This window comes from Onthophagus taurus, chromosome 8 (genome assembly GCF_036711975.1).
Source record: "Onthophagus taurus isolate NC chromosome 8, IU_Otau_3.0, whole genome shotgun sequence".
NCBI lineage: Eukaryota > Metazoa > Arthropoda > Insecta > Coleoptera > Scarabaeidae > Onthophagus > Onthophagus taurus.
In genome coordinates this window covers 4,929,869-4,951,719 of record NC_091973.1, presented here as the reverse complement: position 1 = coordinate 4,951,719, position 21,851 = coordinate 4,929,869, and the positions used below count along the sequence as shown (strand labels likewise).

At 35.4% G+C, this 21,851-nt stretch overlaps 3 protein-coding genes across 6 annotated transcripts in view; 2 read left to right on the top strand and 1 right to left on the bottom strand.

Moving 5' to 3' along the window:
* The first annotated feature begins 14 nt into the window (after positions 1 to 14).
* Positions 15 to 4,120, top strand: LOC111425413 (nicotinic acetylcholine receptor beta1). Its single transcript, XM_023059409.2, has 9 exons — positions 15 to 285; positions 380 to 519; positions 575 to 619; positions 669 to 869; positions 925 to 1,272; positions 1,326 to 1,519; positions 1,577 to 1,738; positions 1,792 to 2,026; positions 2,150 to 4,120. The coding sequence occupies exons 1-9, from the start codon at positions 222 to 224 to the stop codon at positions 2,312 to 2,314; spliced, it is 1,554 nt and encodes a 517-aa protein (XP_022915177.1). The 5' UTR covers positions 15 to 221; the 3' UTR covers positions 2,315 to 4,120.
* A 3,536-nt stretch (positions 4,121 to 7,656) lies between these two features.
* LOC111425187 (C2 domain-containing protein 5) lies at positions 7,657 to 19,054 on the top strand. Of its 4 annotated transcripts, none has more exons than XM_023059028.2 (14): positions 7,658 to 7,812; positions 7,880 to 8,094; positions 8,147 to 8,456; positions 8,510 to 8,855; positions 13,336 to 15,356; positions 15,542 to 15,556; positions 16,229 to 16,393; positions 16,453 to 16,781; positions 16,839 to 16,978; positions 17,226 to 17,769; positions 17,822 to 18,128; positions 18,189 to 18,418; positions 18,467 to 18,739; positions 18,796 to 19,054. In XM_023059028.2, exons 2-14 carry the CDS (start codon positions 7,918 to 7,920, stop codon positions 18,862 to 18,864), a joined length of 4,926 nt encoding a protein of 1,641 aa, XP_022914796.2. In that variant the 5' UTR covers positions 7,658 to 7,812; positions 7,880 to 7,917; the 3' UTR covers positions 18,865 to 19,054. The 4 variants fall into 4 exon arrangements, 3 of the variants coding, with proteins under 3 accessions (XP_022914796.2, XP_022914798.2, XP_022914797.2); XM_023059029.2 differs by having other exon boundaries at positions 7,662 to 7,761; XR_002707696.2 differs by lacking the exon at positions 18,796 to 19,054 and having other exon boundaries at positions 7,657 to 8,094; positions 17,822 to 18,124; positions 18,467 to 18,710.
* Positions 19,055 to 19,319: 265 nt separating this feature from the next.
* LOC111425623 (plasma membrane calcium-transporting ATPase 3) overlaps positions 19,320 to 21,851 on the bottom strand; it is a 59,936-nt gene continuing 57,404 nt past the window's right edge. The window contains exons 15-17 of the transcript XR_011641277.1: positions 20,466 to 21,282; positions 19,763 to 19,953; positions 19,320 to 19,703 (exon numbers count right to left, since the gene is read on the bottom strand). The gene's annotated coding sequence lies outside the window, so the exon portion shown is untranslated. The remainder of the gene's footprint in view (positions 19,704 to 19,762; positions 19,954 to 20,465; positions 21,283 to 21,851) is intronic.

Here is a 21,851-nt window from a genome sequence, read left to right as displayed (position 1 = left end):
TATCCTTATAGTGCGCGTTGGTAGTGCGGCATGGAAAGGGTGTGTTAGGTGTTTACATGGTATCTATACGATATGGTGACGGTCGCGCGAAATGTTTAAACAAAGACGCGTCAATTTGTTCATCTATTTCTGGATGCCGTCTAAGGGGGTTTCGCTTGAAGCCACGACGAACACATCTTGTATTCGATGATCATAAGGAATAGTAATCGCCGAGTATCGTAATGTGGAAGCTCGAGGCGGTTTTCCCCTTATCCTTGGCGGTTCTGACGGTCATCTTCGTCGCGGGTAAGAACTAAAAGCCACTATTTGAATGTAAACAGAGCCCCTCCCCGAATCTTATAAAGACAAAAGGCATGACATTCGTTTCCGCGAATTTCAGGTGTCAGTTGCTCCGAAGATGAGGAAAGATTAGTTCGCGACCTATTTCGAGGGTACAACAAACTCATCCGGCCTGTTCAAAACATGACCGAGAAAGTGGATGTCCGTTTCGGCCTGGCTTTTGTCCAACTCATTAACGTGGTACGTTCTCTTGACCTATTGTGGCAATTGCTTTTTATTACCGCTAGATTTTCAGAACGAGAAGAACCAAATTATGAAGTCCAACGTTTGGCTTCGATTGGTAATAACGCTCCTTTCACTTTCTTTGTCATCCCGTAAGTTCTTTTCAGGTTTGGAATGATTATCAACTGCAGTGGGATGAAGCCGATTACGGAGGAATCGCTGTATTGCGTTTGCCACCCGATAAAGTTTGGAAACCAGACATTGTCTTATTTAACAATGCTGACGGCAACTACGAAGTTCGATACAAGTCCAATGTATTAATTTACCCGAACGGTGAAGTTCTGTGGGTCCCACCAGCCATTTATCAAGTAACGTTTTAATTTCCCTCGCCACCAATGACATTCCTTCATGATTTTTTTTCAGAGTTCTTGTACAATTGACGTGACATACTTTCCTTTTGACCAACAAACTTGCATAATGAAATTTGGTTCTTGGACTTTCAATGGAGATCAAGTATCTCTAGCCTTGTACAACAACAAAAACTTTGTCGATTTATCTGATTATTGGAAGTCCGGCACGTGGGATATCATCGAAGTACCGGCTTACCTCAATATCTACGAGGGTAATTACCCCACGGAGACAGATATCACATTTTACATCATTATCAGAAGGAAAACATTATTTTACACTGTAAACTTGATCCTGCCCACAGTTCTCATTTCGTTCCTTTGTGTTCTTGTCTTTTATCTCCCAGCGGAAGCTGGTGAAAAAGTATGTTTTGGAATTTATTATTTATTCGCAATTTTTATTTAAAACTCTTCTAGGTTACTTTAGGAATTAGTATCTTACTGTCTCTGGTTGTGTTCCTGCTGCTGGTATCGAAAATCCTGCCGCCGACTTCTCTCGTGTTGCCTCTTATAGCTAAATACCTCCTGTTCACGTTCATTATGAACACAGTCAGTATTTTAGTGACCGTAGTCATCATAAACTGGAACTTCCGAGGACCGAGAACACATAGGTACAAATAAATCTCACCTTCATTCATCATTCTTTTCGTTTTTCTTTAAATTACTAGGATGCCTTCGTGGATTAGAACGGTATTTTTAAATTACCTGCCTACAATGTTGCTTATGAAACGGCCTAGAAAAACTAGACTACGATGGATGATGGAAATGCCCGGAATGGGCGTTCCTCCACATCCATACGGATCGCCAACTGATATATCTAAACCAATAAGGTTAGTTTTTTTATGTCATTTCAACAAATTAATTTGAAATTAAATTCTAACAGTTCCATTGAATCGCAAAGTAAAGTAGAAGTAATGGAACTGTCAGACTTACACCATCCAAACTGTAAGATTAACCGGAAGATCAATTCGGAAATTGGCGTGGGCGTCGCTGCGGACAGCTGTAGACGTGAAAGCGAAAGTTCGGATTCGCTACTTTTGTCGCCGGAAGCGTCGAAGGCTACCGAAGCAGTTGAGTTTATAGCTGAACATTTAAGGAACGAAGATCTTTATATTCAGGTAAAATTCAACGAAAATCGCAACCAAATACACAAATCGCGTATTGCACTACCAATACTGTGATATTGGTTGCATACTCGGGTACGATAATTAATTAATACACTGTATTTGTTGGTTATTTAGACTCGTGAAGATTGGAAATATGTTGCGATGGTGATAGATAGGCTCCAGTTGTATATGTTCTTTATTGTGACAACGGCAGGAACCGTTGGGATTTTGATGGACGCTCCTCACATATTTGAATATGTGGATCAAGATAAGATCATCGAAATATACAGGGGAAAATAGGAGTGAAAAAGACGGACGTCTTCGAATTCATATTCAAAAAAAAAATCGGCCTTTGTCGCGATGTGAGTAAATATTATAAAGTGAAGTGAGACGACCCCAAGGAGTGCATCAACATTAATCATCAGGAGCTTGGTCGAAAAAGGGACGGGACACTCGAAAATACACCAAATAGATTAATATAAATAAACAAAGAAATATACTTCTTCCATTTTGTAGTAATAATTGAATCAAGGCGGGTCTTAAATTAGTTAACGAGATAAAAAATAAATAAGTAAATAAACGAGTTAGCGCGAGTCCTGTAGGACTGTGTCGAAATACTAAACACTGTCATTTGTTTTAGATTATAGCGAAGTAGGAGAGTGTGATTTGGGCAGTGTTATACTGTACAAGTGAACGAAATGGGCTTTAACACGAAACCAAATAGCTATATAGAGCAAAAACCTCCACTTTTCGAAGGGTCAGTTCGGGTGACGACCTGTGGCTTTTTATCCGTTGTAATTTAACGCGCGGAATGGGTCAAAGCTTCGACCTATTTGTGCTGATCGATAGCTTCCGTGATAACGCCACCGGACGGTTCATCGAAGCGAATATTTGCAGTAGCTTTCACTCAATTGGTTCCTTTGATTAATAAATGAAAATAATACACTCTTCGTTTTTATTTAATGGTTTTATGTTTGGGTTTTTAATCGATTAAATTATCAAAAATAAAAATAATAATCTATGCAAATGAAAGGCTAAGGTCGTTGCTGGAGCGAAAACGAAAACACAAAGGCGCTAGTATAAAAATTAAATGTTATTAACGATTAAAATGTAAACGTAATAAAAATGAATGTTTCCATGTATATAATCATAAATCTAGGGATGGCGTCTTTGTAGTTTAACGTTCACCGTAAGAAGGCAAACTATAAAAATACTACTAGCGGAGTAATAACTAAAATAGTTAAGTAATAGCGGTCTGTACATTATTCTTGCTCAACGAGGTCTGAGGTGTACGCGACAGAACAGAATAATAATATATTTTTCTAAAAGAGGCTTCCGTCGTAGACGTTTAAACTGTTCCCGGATTGAATTTTCTCCGCACCGTTCCCATTTGGTATATTTAGGGTCCTAAGGCAGTTGTGTTTTCTACCAATAGTAAAACGATAAAACAGTTGCTCAAAGGTGAAACTAAATACGAACAAAACAAAAAATAATTAAAATAAAAATACTAAATCGTCTGTACAATAGGCGCTCTCGATAACTTTATACGTATGGTTTTGTACAGCCTTGTATACTTTCTTAAAAAAGTAAAAAAATATGTAATCGATATCACTGAGACAATATTGAAAAGTTAAACGACACATTGCATCCCATTTTCCGTATCTCTTACGTAAGAAACGTTACAAATATGTAGCCGTAGGCGGTTTCGTTCAGGCGAGTGTATGCTGAATCTGAATGGTCTTCCATATTTAAATTTTCAGTATTGTTTTCCTGGTGGTTACCTATCAGATGAGAGATGATATAATATTTTTACTAGGCGCAATAAGTCTATAAGTTTAAGTGTGTGAAAGTGGCCGTGTGTTCGCGTAGTTTGTCGAATCTATTGTGTATTAATTCAGGTGGATAGGTTATTTAAAAAGAACAAAAAAATTATTAAATAAACATTATGGTAAATCTATACCGTATAGCACTGCCTGCATTGTTTCAGCACGTATTGCTTGGAACACCTATTGACTATTAAAATAACAATAATCATTAACCTGTTAAAACGAATGTTAATGTACCAGAAAGACGCATTTACAATAAAAATACACAGAATAATTGTTATTAGTCTTTTATTTAATATATATTATCTTCAAACGTTTACCCGAACGTCACATTCCCAGATTTAAGAGGGTGACCTTGAACATGATATGACCCAATATGGCGAGAAAGGTCCAGTCATGTTACGCTACATTAATATTTATAATGTACATTTATTAATAACAATAATATCATAATACATTAATACAACTATCTAATATATTAAGTAAACATTTTTCTTGTTTTGATAAATTACTTCATCAAAGTCGATCATTTCAAACTTTTCCCTTTTCACACTTAAGAAAACTAGGTCACTTAGGCGATGTTGTTCTATCGTTGATCGTAGATATGTAAAAATTAATTTTAATTTGCTAAACGAAATTAAATGATCAATGGAAAAGTATGCAGCACATTAACACACTCCTTCTGCATCTACTTGTATGGTATGCCTTGCCAAACCAACGGAAATGAATAATCTGGAGAGAAGATATCTTTACACGCTTGGATCAGATTTATGGAGTTGGTTCTTCATATCTCGTACAATCTATCATTTAAAAAATGGTCTGCCATTGATCCTTTACACAAGATTGAAAAAGAGACTAAGAAAAAACAAACACAAGACCGATTTAGAGATGAACCTCCAACGATGGTAACACTGTTAGAAGATTCTTTTCTAATCCTTCTGACACAGCAGATATTACAGGAGTAGATGAGGATTTAATTAAAAGGTTTTTCATAATTCTTTAAACATTAACCAGCGGAAGAGCCATAGATGCAAAAAGTTTGGGAAATACGCATATAAAATAGCAGAACTGTATGTAGAGCTATACAGGATGTTTTTCACAGCATTACTGAACCACCACCATGTTTTACTGTTCCCACCAAATTCTTCTTTTTAAGCTCCCAATTTGGTTTCCTCCAAACTATTTGCTTTCCATCTAATCCCCAAAGGTTAATTTTAGTTTCATCAGTGAACATTACACTTTCCCAAAAGCTTTGAGGCTTATCTAGATGAGTGTTCAATTTTAGAACACTTATTTTTGGATTTATATTAACTTTACGTACAATATTACGTTCATCGCATTCTCAACACCTTCTTTCTGCCTCTGTCAATAAGGGTCTTCCAATAATTTTTCCAATATCTCTAAAGGATTTACCTTCAGAATATAGCTTCACCGCTAGTTTTCTTATTTCTAAAGTTGTTTCTTTTCGTAATGTAGCCATTGTCAAGCAATAATTCTCAATATTATAACAATTAATTTTAAACTGACTCAGATATGCTGTAGAAACGTCAACATATATTTTTTTCTGTGATCTATAAAGAGCGTCTCAAATATATGTTTTGAAACGATATACTCAATATTGAGACATTCATATTGGGACCAAGCAATCAAAAGCCCGAGAAAAGTCGGTGTGTATCATATCCACCTGTTCTCGACAGTCTAAAGCATTCGATACGTACTGAGTGAAGCTGAGTAGGTTGGTGGCTGTGGATCTAACTTTTGCAAAACCCATGCTGTTGGTCAGATATACGGGCCTTAGTGTAAAATTCGATTTTACGTGTTACAATCTGCTCAAAAAGCTTGGAAAAATTATTTATGATGATTTACAATTTCCAGATTTTCGGGAATTCAGAATTTTTGATTATTAAATTGAAAATATGCTGAAGAGGCTGTAATAATACAGGCGCATAGTCTTTGACTATATATGCGGGGATATCATCTGGACCAGTCGTAGTTTTTGCCTTAAATTTCTTAAAAGCTTCCACCATCTCATCAGGACTTACTTCTGAGATGCCGAAAGAAACGCCATCCCATCCATCAGCAACTTGGACACCGTTAGGACTGACAAATTAATCACAGTCTGCAGATCGGAAAAAATTTCACCATCGTGTTTGAGAATATTTGGTGAGACAGCACTGTTTCTGGTCTCATTAACAAATCTCCAAAACCTCTTTGGGTCTTCCTTTATTTTTTGCTCCAAAGATCTTACGTATTCTCGACGGTTCTCACGCATATGTGTTTTACAGTCCCGGCGAAGACAGACATAGCTTGTTCGATAAAAGGAGTTATTGGTTCGTCTAGATAATTTGTGGTAATATTTTTTTTTTGAAGCATTCGTTTTATGGTAGAGGAGTACCACAAAGGATATTTAGTTTTTATGTGTTTTCCGTTGGTTTTTGGAACATACGAATCCAAGACACTACATAATGTTGTATAGAAAACATCACAGGAGACTTCAACTGATGAGAAAGACAGCAAGTAATTCCAATCAATATTCAACATTGCGCTGTATAGGTCGGGCAGGTTAGCTCTTTGGAAGCAGTACTGGGCGTCTCGATATATTTAGAGTTCCCAAGAAAGCTGGATGATAATTATCTCCGCGAACCAGAGTAAAATCGGAGTGTATCGCGTGAAGATTTATGTGTGATGAAGCAAGAATCAGATCGACTGTTCTATCTATGATATTACTCACGTTGTTCACTTGTTCAAGATTATTAAAACTAAAAAGTTACGAAAGGTAGCAGCTCGTTCATCGTTTATGATAGCAAGTGATGGAATACTAAAGTCTCCCATAATCAAAGTATCTAATGACATATCCAGTGATGATTCAATGTGATCAAATGTACAACCATACATTTCTCCAACTCTTGCACCTACCAAATCAATTAATTCAACTGAGCAAGAGGACACCACAACTTTTGAAACAGCAATATCACTATCGATGGCCAATAATACTCCACCACCTCTACAATGAAGTCGATCACATCTAAAAACATCGTATCTGTTGGGGAAAAACTTACTTCTTTGAGCCATGTCTCACTAAGCGCGATAATATCGAAATCTGAAGTATTAACTGATGTGAAAAAGTAGTATAGCACATACTGTGTCCGTTGGAAGGCAGCTAGTTTTCTCTTTTGACAATTCGAGGATGTCCGTTAAGGAATTGTAAGCGCAAGTCCTTTTCACCATTCTCAATGTTGTCGTGGAGTTCGATCACCATTAATATAAACATTATTGTTAATATTGTAATTATTTTATTTGGAAAACTGGATTATTTTGAAGTCAAATTAGTTAATAAGATTGTTGTTAATACATATATATCACAAACTTTAAAATAAATTAATAATTATTTGAAATTTTCACAATTATCTATCTTCCATTCCGCTGTATACTCAATTTTGTGAGCAAAAAATGTATTTACAAGTTATTGCGTCGTAGCGAACTAAGTCCTGGGGCGCACTTCTTGAAAATATTTTTTTTACGCATAAAAAAACAAAAAACAGTTCTAGTACTAATTATTGTATACATTTGAGAAATACAAATTTTAAATAAAATGTATTTTCACACATAATATTAAATTTTTAAATCTTACGTTTTAGTAATTTGTCCAAATAATAGATTTGGCAACTAAAATAATCTTATTTTCTATGTATTATGTAACTATATAAATACGTAACTGTATTTATCCTAAACCATATACATGCTGCCATCTATTAACCTTGAAATATCGATATTAACATGGTAGATATAAAAAGTGTAGCCATCTATCGCCGATTTATGAAATCACGCATGTCACCTAACCTGGATCTAAAAATAAAAACAATACTGCAATAGCAATCTTGGCATTGTATTCCAACCGTCTCGCCGGAAAAATGTAGACAGGTAAACGACGCAATATATGTTTAAATCATCGTTGTGCAACCCATCACGTTTGTAAATAAACCAAATCTGTAGAAGACAACAAACATTTTAAACTAACCTCAACTTTCTCCAAATGAAGGAGATCACAGCAGGTATCCAGTGAGATTGTATACGAAAATGCCTGGAAAGGTGAAGGTAAAGATATTGGCTGGAAGGAATCTTCCGGTCATGGATAGGTCAAGTGATACTACAGATGCTTATGTTGAAATTAAATTGGGTAATATTACTTATAAGACTGATGTTTGCCGAAAATCTTTACATCCACAATGGAATTCTGATTGGTACAAATTTGAGGTAAGTTCTTACAACATTAAAAAATACTTATTAATTACATGGTATATTATAGGTGGATGATTCTGAACTTCAAGATGAACCATTACAAATCAGATTAATGGATCATGATACATACTCAGCTAATGATGCTATTGGAAAAGTTTATTTGGATTTAAACCCTCTTCTTTTACCTGCAACAAACTTACTGCGCCACAATATAGAAAATACGAACGAACGCAATAATTCGACAATGTCAGGGTGGATTCCCGTTTACGATACAATGCACGGCATCCGTGGGGAAGTTAACATCATCGTTAAAGTAGAACTATTTACTGATTTTAACAAATTTCGATCATCATCATGTGGAGTCCAATTTTTTTGTTGTAATTATAAAACTTTAATTTTTAGTTTTTAATTTAATCATAAAATTATTTAGCGCCTGCGATTCCCCAAGGATTTTATGCACAAATTGTGCACGGTTTTGTGGAAGAACTCGTAGTTAATGATGACCCCGAATATCAATGGATTGACAAAATCCGCACACCAAGAGCCTCCAACGAAGCTCGACAAACCCTTTTTTTCAAGTTATCTGGCGAACTGCAACGAAAAATCGGTCTTAAAGCTTTGGATTTGGGAGGCAACGCTGTAATTGGCTACCGACAATCTTTTGATTTGGAAGGAGATTCCGGAATCGTAGCTAGAGGCATTGGAACAGCTGTTACATTAATTCGAATACCGGATAATCAATCGGTTATTTCGACGGAAAATAATTATAATGAAGAGTAAGTATTTATTTAGTTAGGTTATGTAAGTGATGTTTTTTTTAGACATTTGTGTATACAGAGTGTTTAGAGTTGGAAATTATATACAGGGTTGTTAAGAAATTTTTGATTTTTTTTATTTTATAGTATAGGGTGTCACAAAAGTCTGGTAACTCGGCGATATTAGTGAAATCGTTCGCTTGATGTCTTGGAAAGTAAACTAAACACATAATACTAGAATAAGAAGTCGTTTTTCTTCACTACGCCGAGGTCGCTTGCGGGCGAGGCGCTACATTTGATAGCACGTAGTCATAAAATTAGTTGAGTTGAGGTTCGTATTCATAATGTATCAATTTCAGCGCCTCGCCGCAAGCCACCTTGGCGATATTGATGAAATCGTTCACTTGATGTCTTGGAGAATAAACAGCACACAATACTGGAATAAGAAGTCGCTTTTCTTCATTTCGCCGAGGTCGCTTGCGGGCGAGGCGCCGGGAGGACTGATTTATTATGAAGACAAACCTTAATTCAATGAGTTTTAGAAGTTATAATATCAGGCCTGCCGCCTCGCCCGCAAGCGACCTCGGCGATGTTAGATAAAATCGTGCTATGTTCAATTGATGTCTTAGAAACTAAACTAAACACACAATACTGGAATAAGAAGTCGTTTTTTCTCACTTCGCCGAGGTCGCTTGTGGGCGAGAAGCTACATTTGATACCATGTAGTTATAAAATAGTTTAGTTGAGATTCATATTCATTATGTATCAATTCCAGCGCCTCGCCCGCAAGCGACCTCGGCGATATTGATGAAATCGTTCACTTGATGCCTTGCAAAGTAAACTAAGCACACAATAATCCTAATAAGAAGTCGTTTATCTTCATTTCGCCCAGGTCGCTTGCGGGCGAGGAGACTTAATTCAATGAGATTTAGTATTTAGAAGCTATGATATCAGCTCTGCCGCCTCGCCCGCAAGCAACCTCGGCGATATAAGACGAAACGTTCATTTGATGTCTTGGAAAATAAACTGAACACACAATACTGGAATAAGAAGTCGCTTTTCTTCAATTCGCCGAGGTCGCTTGCGGGCGAGGCGCCGGGAGGACTGATTTATTATGAAGACAAACCTTAATTCAGTGAGTTTTAGAAGTTATAATATCAGCTCGGCCGCCTCGCCCGAAGTGACCTCGGCGATGTAAGACGAAATCGTTCATTTGATGTCTTGGAAACTAAACTGAACACACAATACTGGAATAAGAAGTCGTTTTATTTCACTTCGCCGAGGTCGCTTGCGGGCGAGGCGCTACATTTGATACCACGTAGTTATAAAATTAGTTTAGTTGAGGTTCGTATTCATTAAGTATCAATTCCAACGCCTCTCCCGCAAGCGACCTCGGCGATATTGATGAAATCGTTTACTTGATGTCTTGCAAAGTAAACTAAGCACACAATAATCCTAATAAGAAGTCGTTTATCTTCATTTCGCCGAGGTCGCTTGCGGGCGAGAAGACTTAATTTAATCAGATTTAGTATTTAGAAGCTATGATATCAGCTCTGCCGTCTCGCCCGCAAGCGACCTCGGCGTTGTAAGACAAAATCGTTCAATTGATGTCTTAGAAACTAAACTAAACACACAATACTGGAATAAGAAGTCGTTTTACTTCACTTCGCCGAGGTCGCTTGCGGGCGAGGCGCTACATTTGATAGCACGTAGGTATAAAATTAGTTGAGTTGAGGTTCGTATTCATAATGTATCAATTCCAGCGCCTCGCCCGCAAGCGACCTCGGCGATATTGATGAAAATCGTTTACTTGATGTCTTGCAAAGTAAACTAAGCACACAACAATCCTAATAAGAAGTCGTTTATCTTCACTTCGCCGAGATCGCTTGCGGGCGAGGCGCCGGGATTGATTCATTATGAATATGAACCTTAATTCAATGAGATTTTGTATTTAGAAGCTATGATATCAGCTCTGCCGCCTCGCCCGCAAGCGACCTCGGCGATATAAGACGAAATCGTTCATTTGATGTCTTGGAAAGTAAACTAAACACAATACTGGAATAAGAAGTCGCTTTTCTTCAATTCGCCGAGGTCGCTTGCGGGCGAGGCGCCGGGAGGACTGATTTATTATGAAGACAAACCTTAATTCAGTGAGTTTTAGAAGTTATAATATCAGCTCTGCCGCCTCGCCCACAAGCGACCTCGGCGATGTAAGACGAAATCGTTCATTTGATGTCTTGGAAACTAAACTGAACACACAATACTGGAATAAGAAGTCGTTTTATTTCACTTCGCCGAGGTCGCTTGCGGGCGAGGCGCTACATTTGATACCACGTAGTTATAAAATTAGTTTAGTTGAGGTTCGTATTCATTAAGTATCAATTCCAGCGCCTCGCCCGCAAGCGACCTCGGCGATATTGATGAAATCGTTCACTTGATGTCTTGCATAGTAAACAAAGCACACAATAATCCTAATAAGAAGTCGTTTATCTTCACTTCGCCGAGGTCGCTTGCGGGCGAGGCGCCGGGAGGACTGATTTATTATGAAGACAAACCTTAATTCAATGAGATTTAGAAGTTATAATATCAGCTCTGCCGCCTCGCCCGCAAGCGACCTCGGCGATATAAGACGAAATCGTTCATTTGATGTCTTGGAAAGTAAACTAAACACACAATACTTGAATAAGAAGTCGTTTAACTTCACTTCGCCGAGGTCGCTTGCGGGCGAGGCGCTACATTTGATAGCATGTAGTCATAAAATTAGTTGAGTTGAGGTTCGTATTCATTATGTAGCAATTCCAGCGCCTCGCAAGCAAGCGACCTCGGCGATATTAATGAAATCGTTCACTTGATGTCTTGCAAAGTAAACTAAGCACACAATAATCCTAATAAGAAGTCGTTTATCTTCACTTCGCCGAGATCGCTTGCGGGCGAGGCGCCGGGATTGATTCATTATGAATATGAACCTTAATTCAATGAGATTTTGTATTTAGAAGCTATGATATCAGCTCTGCCGCCTCGCCCGCAAGCGACCTCGGCGATGTAAGACGAAATCGTTCATTTGATGTCTTGGAAACTAAACTAAACACATAATACTGGAATAAGAAGTCGTTTTTCTTCACTTCGCCGAGGTCGCTTGCGGGCGAGGCGCTACATTTGATAGCACGTAGTTATAAAATTAGTTGAGTTGAGGTTCGTATTCATTATGTATCAATTCCAGCGCCTCGCCCGCAAGCGACCTCGTCGATATTGATGAAATCATTCACTTGATGTCTTGCAAAGTAAACTAAGCACACAATAATCCTAATAAGAAGTCGTTTATCTTCACTTCGCCGAGGTCGTTTGCGGGCGAGGCGCCGGGACTGATTTATTATGAATATGAACCTTAATTTAATGAGATTTAGAAGCTATGATATCAGCTCTGCCGCCTCGCCCGCAAGCGACCTCGGCGATATAAGACGAAATCGTTCATTTGATGTCTTGGAAACTAAACTAAACACACAATACTGGAATAAGAAGTCGTTTTACTTCACTTCGCCGAGGTCGCTTGCGGGCGAGGCGCTACATTTGATACCACGTAGTTATAAAATTAGTTTAGTTAAGGTTCGTATTCATTATGTATCAATTCCAGCGCCTCGCCCGCAAGCGACCTCGGCGATATTGATGAAATTGTTCACTTGATGTCTTGCAAAGTAAACTAAGTACACAATAATCCTAATAAAAAGTCGTTTATCTTCCCTTCGCCGAGATCGCTTGCGGGTGAGGCGCCGGGATTGATTCATTATGAATATGAACCTTAATTTAATGAGATTTAGTATTTGGAAGCTATATCAGCTCTGCCGCCTCGCCCGCAAGCGACCTCGGCGATATAAGACGAAATCGTTCATTTGATGTCTTGGAAAGTAAACTAAACACACAATACTTGAATAAGAAGTCGTTTATCTGACTGATTTATTATGAAGACAAACCATAATTCAATGAGATTTAGAAGTTATAATATCAGCTCTGCCGCCTCGCCCGCAAGCGACCTCGGCGATGTTAGATAAAATCGTTCAATTGATGTCTCGGAAACTAAACTAAACACACAATATTGGAATAAGAAGTCGTTTTTAGGCGGTCGATTCATTATCAATACAAACCTTAATTCAAACTGACTTAGTATTTAGAAGCTAAGATATCAGATGCACCGCCTCGCCCGCAAGCGACCTCGGCGATTTTAGATTAAATGAATCGAATGAGAAATTATTCGCCGAAGGCGCTGAACTGATTCATTATGAATGCAAATTTGAACTTTCCTGAAAACGCACAAAGCAATTCTTGGGATTTTTTTAGAAATCTTTAGTAACAGTAAGACGAACATGCAAATTTAAAGCATCGCAAAGTTAGGCCTCTGGACTTTTGTGACAATCCATGAATTCCGAAATTATTAAAAAGTACAATCCTGTATGGTGGTGGGTTTTAAAGTTAGTAATAAATATTTTTTTCTTTATTTCGGGTACAGGCGTGCACATAGTTACGTAAAATTCCTGTGCGCAGATAAAGGCTTTCATCTTAACAAAAAGCCACGAAATCTGCCGCATCTTAACAAATTATTCCATCCCCCATCCTTATCCCGTTCCACACCTTCGCCATTAATAGCTCACAAAAACTTAAATAAATCCCTTTCGACCGGTGAAATAATCCCGAAAAAATTAATAAAACAAAACACCCATATCGAGTTCGCCCCGTTACCAAAGCCTTTAATCATTCAACATAGTAATTCGTTGCAAACACTTTTAAAACAAGAAGATATGCGTGGAGTGCCAAGTACTGGGTTATCTCAACGTTTGAGAAACTTAAAATATCTTCAAATTGGTAAAAAATTAACCGGTTTAAAAGGAAAACGTTCGGCTGTTTCTGAACCGGGAAGCAGCGACGTCGAAAAAAGTCAAAATAAAATTAAGTATCCATTTCGAAGAACGATCAGTGATTCAAATACAATGGCTGAAGTTTTAGTGCGATCAGTCTTACACGTTCATAGTAGTTTAGATTGTATCATGGAAGCTCCAAATCCACCGCAACCAACATTTAGAAAACAAATATCCTTAAACGAATCAACACAAACAAAAGATAGTTCGTATTTATCACTCCCCGATGACTCATTCGATGCTTCTTCAAACCCCTCAGAAATTTCCGATAGTAGTTCATCAGACGATGAAGTTTCTGAGCCAAAAGAAACCACGGTTGAATATGACACAGTGAGCGGAATCGTTAAAAACGTCAGAAGATTAAGTATGTTAAACGAAAATGTTTCCGAAATTAATTTAACTGGAAATTTCGGTGTTATGGAAACTTGTTCCGAAAGTGATATTGAAAACAGTTATAAAGAAAGTACCGTTTCACCCGAAGATGATCAAAAACCATGGGAATTTCCTGATAATAAAGTTTCTTTTACAGTAGGCGATGAACAAGACGTTGAACCTGAAAATAATTCAGCTAAAACTGAAAATAATTTAATTTTGCAACCAATAATAAAAGAAGAAGCGAAAGAAAAAAGCTTATTTAAAATTGGTTTAGAAGCTATGCTATTAGATAAAGTAAATCTCATGGGAACATACACCCCCCCAACATCACCATCTATTCAAACTCCATCAAAAAAGTTCGAATTGCCAGAAAAAAATGAATCATTTTTTCCAAAAATTCAAAAAACGTTCGAAAATATACGAAGAAACTCAACCAGCATGTCTCTAATCGATTTAGATAAAACCAACATAAAACGAACGAATTCATTAAATGAAATTTCAAACAGAGGGAAAATACAAAAAGTGAAAAAAAGTGTTTTATCTTTACAGCATCACGATACGGTTTTAGGAGCCCCCTTTATTTCCCTTCGCAACAAACACGTTGAAATGATGACTCGAAATACAAAAAGTAATAGCATAGCTAATTCTCCAACAGAAAACGAATTTAAACACCGATTCACATCTTTGCATAACATTAATATAAAAACATCGGGACATCATAGCTTTTTAATGAAAGCCGAAAAGAAAGTTAAGGATGCGATTCAAACGCCGTTTTTATTGTTGCAAAATTTGCATTGGGAACGAAAACGAAATGATGAGAAAAAAAGGAATAGTTTAGAACGCGGTTTACTTGGCACGGCGCTTCAAAATGTTTTAAGAGATACCGTTAATGATATTTTAATTACATCACACGTTGGTAAAAATGACGATAAAAATGATATAAATAGTAAAAATGACTCCCAAGAATTATCCATACCTATATTAACGCCAGCATTGCCTACTATCAATATGGAAATTGAAGGCATCACTAGTGCTAATAAGTTGCATGCAAGCTTTTCCCCTTTTGATAGGCCTGTTGGATCACCACAACAATCGGAAACAACCAACAACCGCTACGAACAAGGACATCAACGAACTGAATCGATGGGTGCTAAAATATCACAAAGTCCGGCCAAACTCAACGCTATTTCTTGCATACACAGGAGATCATCCGATTCTGATCTCAGTATTACTCCTAAAGGTAAATTTCTTGATTTATGTTTTATTTAGTAAATTTTTAAAGAGAGGGATAAAAAGATATAATTTTTATTATTCATTATGCACTATTTTTTTTTTTAATTTAATTAATTTATTTTATTTTCTTTTCGTTTTTTTTCTACACGTAAATTTTAAATAATTTTTTTCTTTTACGGGTCAATTTTAAAGGACTGTTTAGGAAAAGTGAGTATCTCTGCTTGGAACTCTCTGTTGCATCGATGTGTTTTATAATATTTTTGGTTTTAATTTTTATCTTCTATAACCCTCTCGTTTTTCGCGCTATTTTGCGATAATCGACTTATTTAATTTAAACTTAAATTGTTTTTTTTTCTTTTTTTTTGGGTCATTAACTAAAATTTTTTTTTAACTAACCGAAAAGAAAATGTACAAAGATATATTTGGACCGAAATCAATCAAAACTACAATTTTTTTTGTATAAGAAATTAGTTTTTTATTGATTTCGTGTTCTCATATTATTATATATGATTACCAAAACAATTTAAAATTTATTTTACTTAATTAATGTTAGAGTTTTGTGATATCAGTGTTTCTAGACCGCGCTATCGCATAACATTATTTTAACAATAACCACTTTTTGTTAAACATTTTAATAAAATAAAAAATCACTCCGGGAAAGAAACACTGAGCGTTTAAAAAAAACCTAGCTGTTTTTTGCATGTCCATTTTATTTCTCTCATGGTTATAGTTTTTTTTTGTTGAGGGAACTTGGATGTATAACCGAAAATAGCTAAAATAATACAGTCCATTATTTCAAAACCATCAAGTTTATCTCCTAATGTATCATTTCCGCGGATAATCATTAAAAAAAAATTTAATTTAATTTTTTTGTGTTAGGAAATAGCCTAACCGGAAGTGACCGATCAACAGGTAACGCTGGGATGCAAATGATGATAAAAAAAGCTTTCGTACGCACAACCGCTCCACACGAAAATTTTGAATATCTCGAATATCCATTTTTAACAATGGCTAGTTATCCACCTGGGTTTATTTGTTATCTTGGTAAGTTAATTAATTAAATTTATTAATAGAATTAATCTTTATTTATTAATTCTTTTAAGGTGGTGTTGTTTGCGCGAGATCAGTTAAACTCCTCGAACGCATAACAAATTTGGAAGAGCCAGAATCGAGAGATACGTGGTGGTCCGAAATTCGCATGGAAATCCGGTCGCACGCCAGATCATTAAGTTGTAACGCGGTGTTAAATTACATGGAAACCACCACGATTTGCGACGACGTTTGCGTATTGAGCGCCTCAGGAACCGCCGCTGTGATCGGTTTTCATTATTCTAGTCGCGATAGTCTTAGTAGATTACCAAGTTTATCTAGACACCAAACCAAAGATGTTAATGAAAGATTAGATGAACACAAAAAATCAGAAAACGTTAATGTAACTAACACATACAATGCGTTTCAAGTCGAGTCATTTATTTTCAATTTATTTTAGATTCCAAAAAATTTATCTGAAAGTCCCGACAGAGATTCCTTGCCTAATTTGGGGATGTCTAATCTTCAATGCTCAATTTGTCACGTTCCTTATTTAGGAACTGTCAATGTTAGTTCTGTTTCAAAGTGTCGAATGTGCAAGTAAGATTTGAAAAAGAATGTAAATTAAGGTTAATGGGAAATGATGACTACTTTAAATTAACACAAATTAATCAAATTTATTTTGATTAAAAAATTATTATTATGAAATTTAAATCAAATTGTATAACCGGAAGTGGTACTTTATCTGACCACATAACAATTTTTAAAAATTTTAAATTTGTTAGAATTTTCATTTCCCATTTTTTACTAAATTTCAAAGATACAAATCATAAAAAAAATCTTTTAGCAACGGAAAAGTACCAGAAGTATTAATAACAACGATAGAAATTCCTGAAGGAATACCAATAATAGGTCGTGGTTGTTTTTTGCAATCATACGTTTGTCGGCCTATTAAGGAATTAAAAGGTGAATCATACGCTAAAGAAATATCTGATGGTCTTCCATTTTTGGAATACGAATTACATCGAATTTTGATAAATAAGTTAAAAGTGAAGGGGATGAACGCTGTTTTTGGGTTGAAAGTAAGGATTTCAATCGGAGAAAAGATGGTTATTGGGATAGCGACGGCGACTGCCGTGTTTTTATCGGCTTTACCAACGCCTCCTTTACCCAAATTAGTTTCTGATCGATCATCCGATGATAAAAAATTAGCTAATTTGCAAAAGGAATTGCACGAAACTGTTCAAAAGAATAAAGAGGTTTATCAGATTAAGTCAATTAAATACGACGATGATTTTTCAAATGGAAGGAATTTATCCGATACTGAAGAATCTGAAGATGAACAGCCTATAATTGAAATAAATTCAGGAAAAGATTGTTGCGTTTTAGAAGTAAGATTAAAAAAATTTCAAATTCATTTTTATGTAATTAATTAATATGTAGATTGAAGACCCAGAAGATGCGGAAGTTTTAAATTTATTAATAGACGCACGTCCACCAGATGGTTTTCACGTAGTTAACACGGAAGTTGTTCCAGGTTTGGAAGATTTAGAAATAGTTAAAAACCTTCAAATGTTTATACAAATATGCCGAGAAAAAATTCAACCTCCTTATAGCATAGATAAAAGTTTTCATCGATTACTTGAAACCGTTTATTTCAAATTGCGCAGAATGATTCCTTGCGCATTATGCGATTTACAATTCCGGGTTGAAAGCCCCGAACCGGATGAAATTCAACTCTGCGTTGTAGGTAACAATTAAAAAAAATCGAAAATTAATTCGGTTGTGATTCTTCATTTATTTATTGTAGGGATGGCTCTTGGGTTGGGCGATCCACCGAAAGGTGTTATTAAACGGAAGCTGAAACCGATTCTTTCAAAACGAAACGAAGAGGAGTTAATTTTTAATTTAGAAGAAATTAATCAAATACCAGAAAACAGCGTTTTTCAAACGCCACCTCATTCTACACTGTTACACGGCCAATTATCGAAACATCGGCAAAAATCGCCGCAAAGAAAAAAACAAGCTACTCAAAGACATGTAAGATTCAATTTTATTTTTATTAAAGACTAAAGAATATTTTTTTAGATGCCGCATCGTGAGAGACATGGGGTTGATATAACACCGTTATCTTATGTGCCTGGAGGTCAAATTGAGAGGTATCTAGGTAAATTAAATTTTTTCTTCATCCGAGAAACGACGTCGATACGCGAAGAAGGGGGAACGAGTGGATTTATACACAGTTTTATAACTGAAATTTTGGCTATTGTAAGGGCGCATGTCACGGCTTTGGGAGGAAACGCTATGGTTGCTTATTTTATGACGGAATGTGTTTTAAATCATAATCCCCATAAAAATCAGGTAAAAAAATAAAACATTTCTTAATTATTATAATAATTATATTATTTTTTTTTAAGGGACAATGTTTAATAAATATTGGAGGAGATGTGGTTCATGTTTCTTACTATTCAGGTGGTGAGCAATGAAGAGTGTTATTTTTTTGAATAAAAAAATGATAGGAAAATATTTTAATGACGATGAGTATTTTAAATAAATAAATATCTAATTTTATATGGTTAAAGCTAGTCTTAAATTTTCGTGTACTTAAAAACGTTGTATTTATTTATTTATTGTTGCAAAAAAAATAAAGAAAAACAACCAAGTTAATTCAAAAAACTGTTTTGTTGGGATTGTCTTGTTTAAAACTTTTTTCAGTTTCTTTTTATATTTTAAGACAGTTGGATTGAGTTTTTATTTTTAAAGCCGTTTATATTTTTGTACTTAATTGTTAGTACAAATTATAAGTTAAATTAAATTATTTATTGAAAATAATAAAAAATTTGTTTTTATTTCTTTTACAACTCCAATTAAATTTAAATCAAATAAAAATTTTTACTCGACACTTATTTTGGTCGATGGGTCGAGATAATAAAAAAAAATATTAAGTGCTTGAATTTAGTATATATATTTTAATTTATCTTTTCACAAATACTTACAGTAATAATTTTTAATTAACTTCAGTAACATTAAATAAACAGATTAGTAACAAAAAAAATAAATAGCACGTTTTTCGGCCAAAAACGTTTCATATAAAAAAATAATCATCATCTTCAGTCCATTTGAAATGAAATCGAAGAATGTTCTTCTTCACGTTGATATGCTGAAAATGAAAATAAAGGTCCAGGAAAGGATGGAGGCGAAGCGTTGATTGATTAGGATAGTAATGAAATTTAGAGCCCAAATCGTTTCCCGAAACGCAGGAACACGTGATCGACATCCTGTCTCTTGATGCCGCGCTCTGTGAGTCTATTCGCAATCATGTCACCTAGATATCACGAAAAAATCACAAAAATGTGGCGATTTAGTTTTAATTAATTCTCTTACTGGTGTTTTCTTGTAAAGGTTCTGATCTCAAACTTTCCATAACATAGTAGCAAAGCTGCCGGATGTTAGTTGGTGCTTCGGACATTGAATTTGGCTCGCAGTTGATAACGGGTAATGAAAATACTGATGTTGAAACGCAGAAGACAGTTGCAGCGATAATCGCGAAAATTGCGCTGTTGAACTGACTCATACTAAAAAATAAAAAATTTTTAAAAAATAACTAAAGAATTATAATCACGTAGAGATGGGGAAAAGCTTATGTAGAATTCATGGCGCTAATGGAATTTAAATTTTTATCCCCATTCTATCTTAATACTCGGATTTTACTACACTCATTGTATCCGAGTTTCAAGGAAGGCGTCTCGTATCAAAGAGCACTCGTCAAAATATAACAATATCGAGCACACCAACGATACGAATGCATAATGGAATCGTTTCCGCAACCGCAGCTCTTCATGACAAGCGCGTTCCTTTAATGATACATCAAAGGAGCACGCATCTTGTTATGATCAAACGATTTTTATATTGCAAACGGCATCGTTTGTGTTTACTCGATTTAAAAAAATTAATTTATTAGTTTTTATATTATTACCAAAAAAAAATATTTTGAAACTTTTTTGAATACGAGAACTTTTTGTATAAAAACCAAAATTATAAATTAAAATTATAAGAAAGATTTAAATTGATTTTTTATTTAACTTACTTGAGATGTACGGGATGTCTTTATTCTTCAGTAGTTGTAACTTTAAGTAAAGTTCTTGCACTTTGAACCGTAGTTGGATTCTGTGTGCTTGAGGTGCGTTTGCGGAGTTCTTTTATAGGGGCGCTTCGCCGTTTCGCGCGTGTCTGCAATTCCCGCTCCCCTTATCCCCGAATCAAAAAAATAATACACACCATCCGCCTCCGTGAAGTTTCGAACGTAGGGCCCCACTTCATGACAAGACCATTAACAGGACGTAATAATTGACAAGCGCAAGTAGCTCGAAGATAACGGATTAATAATACATAACAATCGGTGAATCACCGTAAAATATAATAATTTTTTTTGACAATAAAATATTGTAGTAAACGTAATTAAAAAAAAAATTGTTGAATTAAAGTTCATTAAATTCTTCTCTAAAAAAACGAAAACAATAACAAAATTATAAAATAGAACATTTTCAAGAATTCTCAGAAAGAAGAATATGTATCCCAAGTGAATATCGAGCAATAAAGGTATCAAAAGGCACTTGAAACAAGCCTTTGTGATCCCCTATTTCATTATATACAGCACCTGAGTATTGGAATTCGACGAGAACCATGTTGAACAGTAAAAACTATTTTTTTATATTTATTTTACAACACTACAAAACTTACCCCTCTTATTTCCTCTCTGCCATTTCAATATCATGCGATTGATGTGTTTCCACAGATTCCGGAACAACGCTAATTTCTTCTAAATTTATTTTCGAAGACTTTGAATCACTTTTTTTAGGCGTTTCGGGTTGACTCGTCGATGATACCTTTTTATTAATTTTATCCTGAAAATTAAAAACCAAATAATGTTATAGTATATATAATTTATGAGTTGTTTTTCTTTGATATGTTCTATTCTATGAAAATGGTCTAATTATCAATTATAATTTTTGAATAACTTATTTATGTTAATCATAATGGTGATTTTTGCTTTATAACTAGAAAATGGTGATAATTAAGCTGGAACTGATTATGGATTATGCTTGCTTGGTTCAACACGAAAAATTGTAATGCATGTCATAGAACTCCATCGATTATAATTTTTTAATTAAATCATCATTTCGGCGATTTTTTCTTTATTTCTCGAAAATAGTGATACCTAGGCTAGAATTAATTATGGATTTTGCTTATTTAGTGCAATACGAATAATTTTGATACACACCATGGTACTCTCCCGCTTGCAGTTTATGAGATCTCTTAAATTATTTAATCTAAACCACTCGTAAAAGAGATTTTTGCATTTTTTGCTTTATTTCTAGATAATAGTGATAGCCACGCTACAATTAATTATGAATTATGTTTGTTAGGTGCAATTTGAAGAATTTTGATACATGCCATGGTACTCTATCAGTTA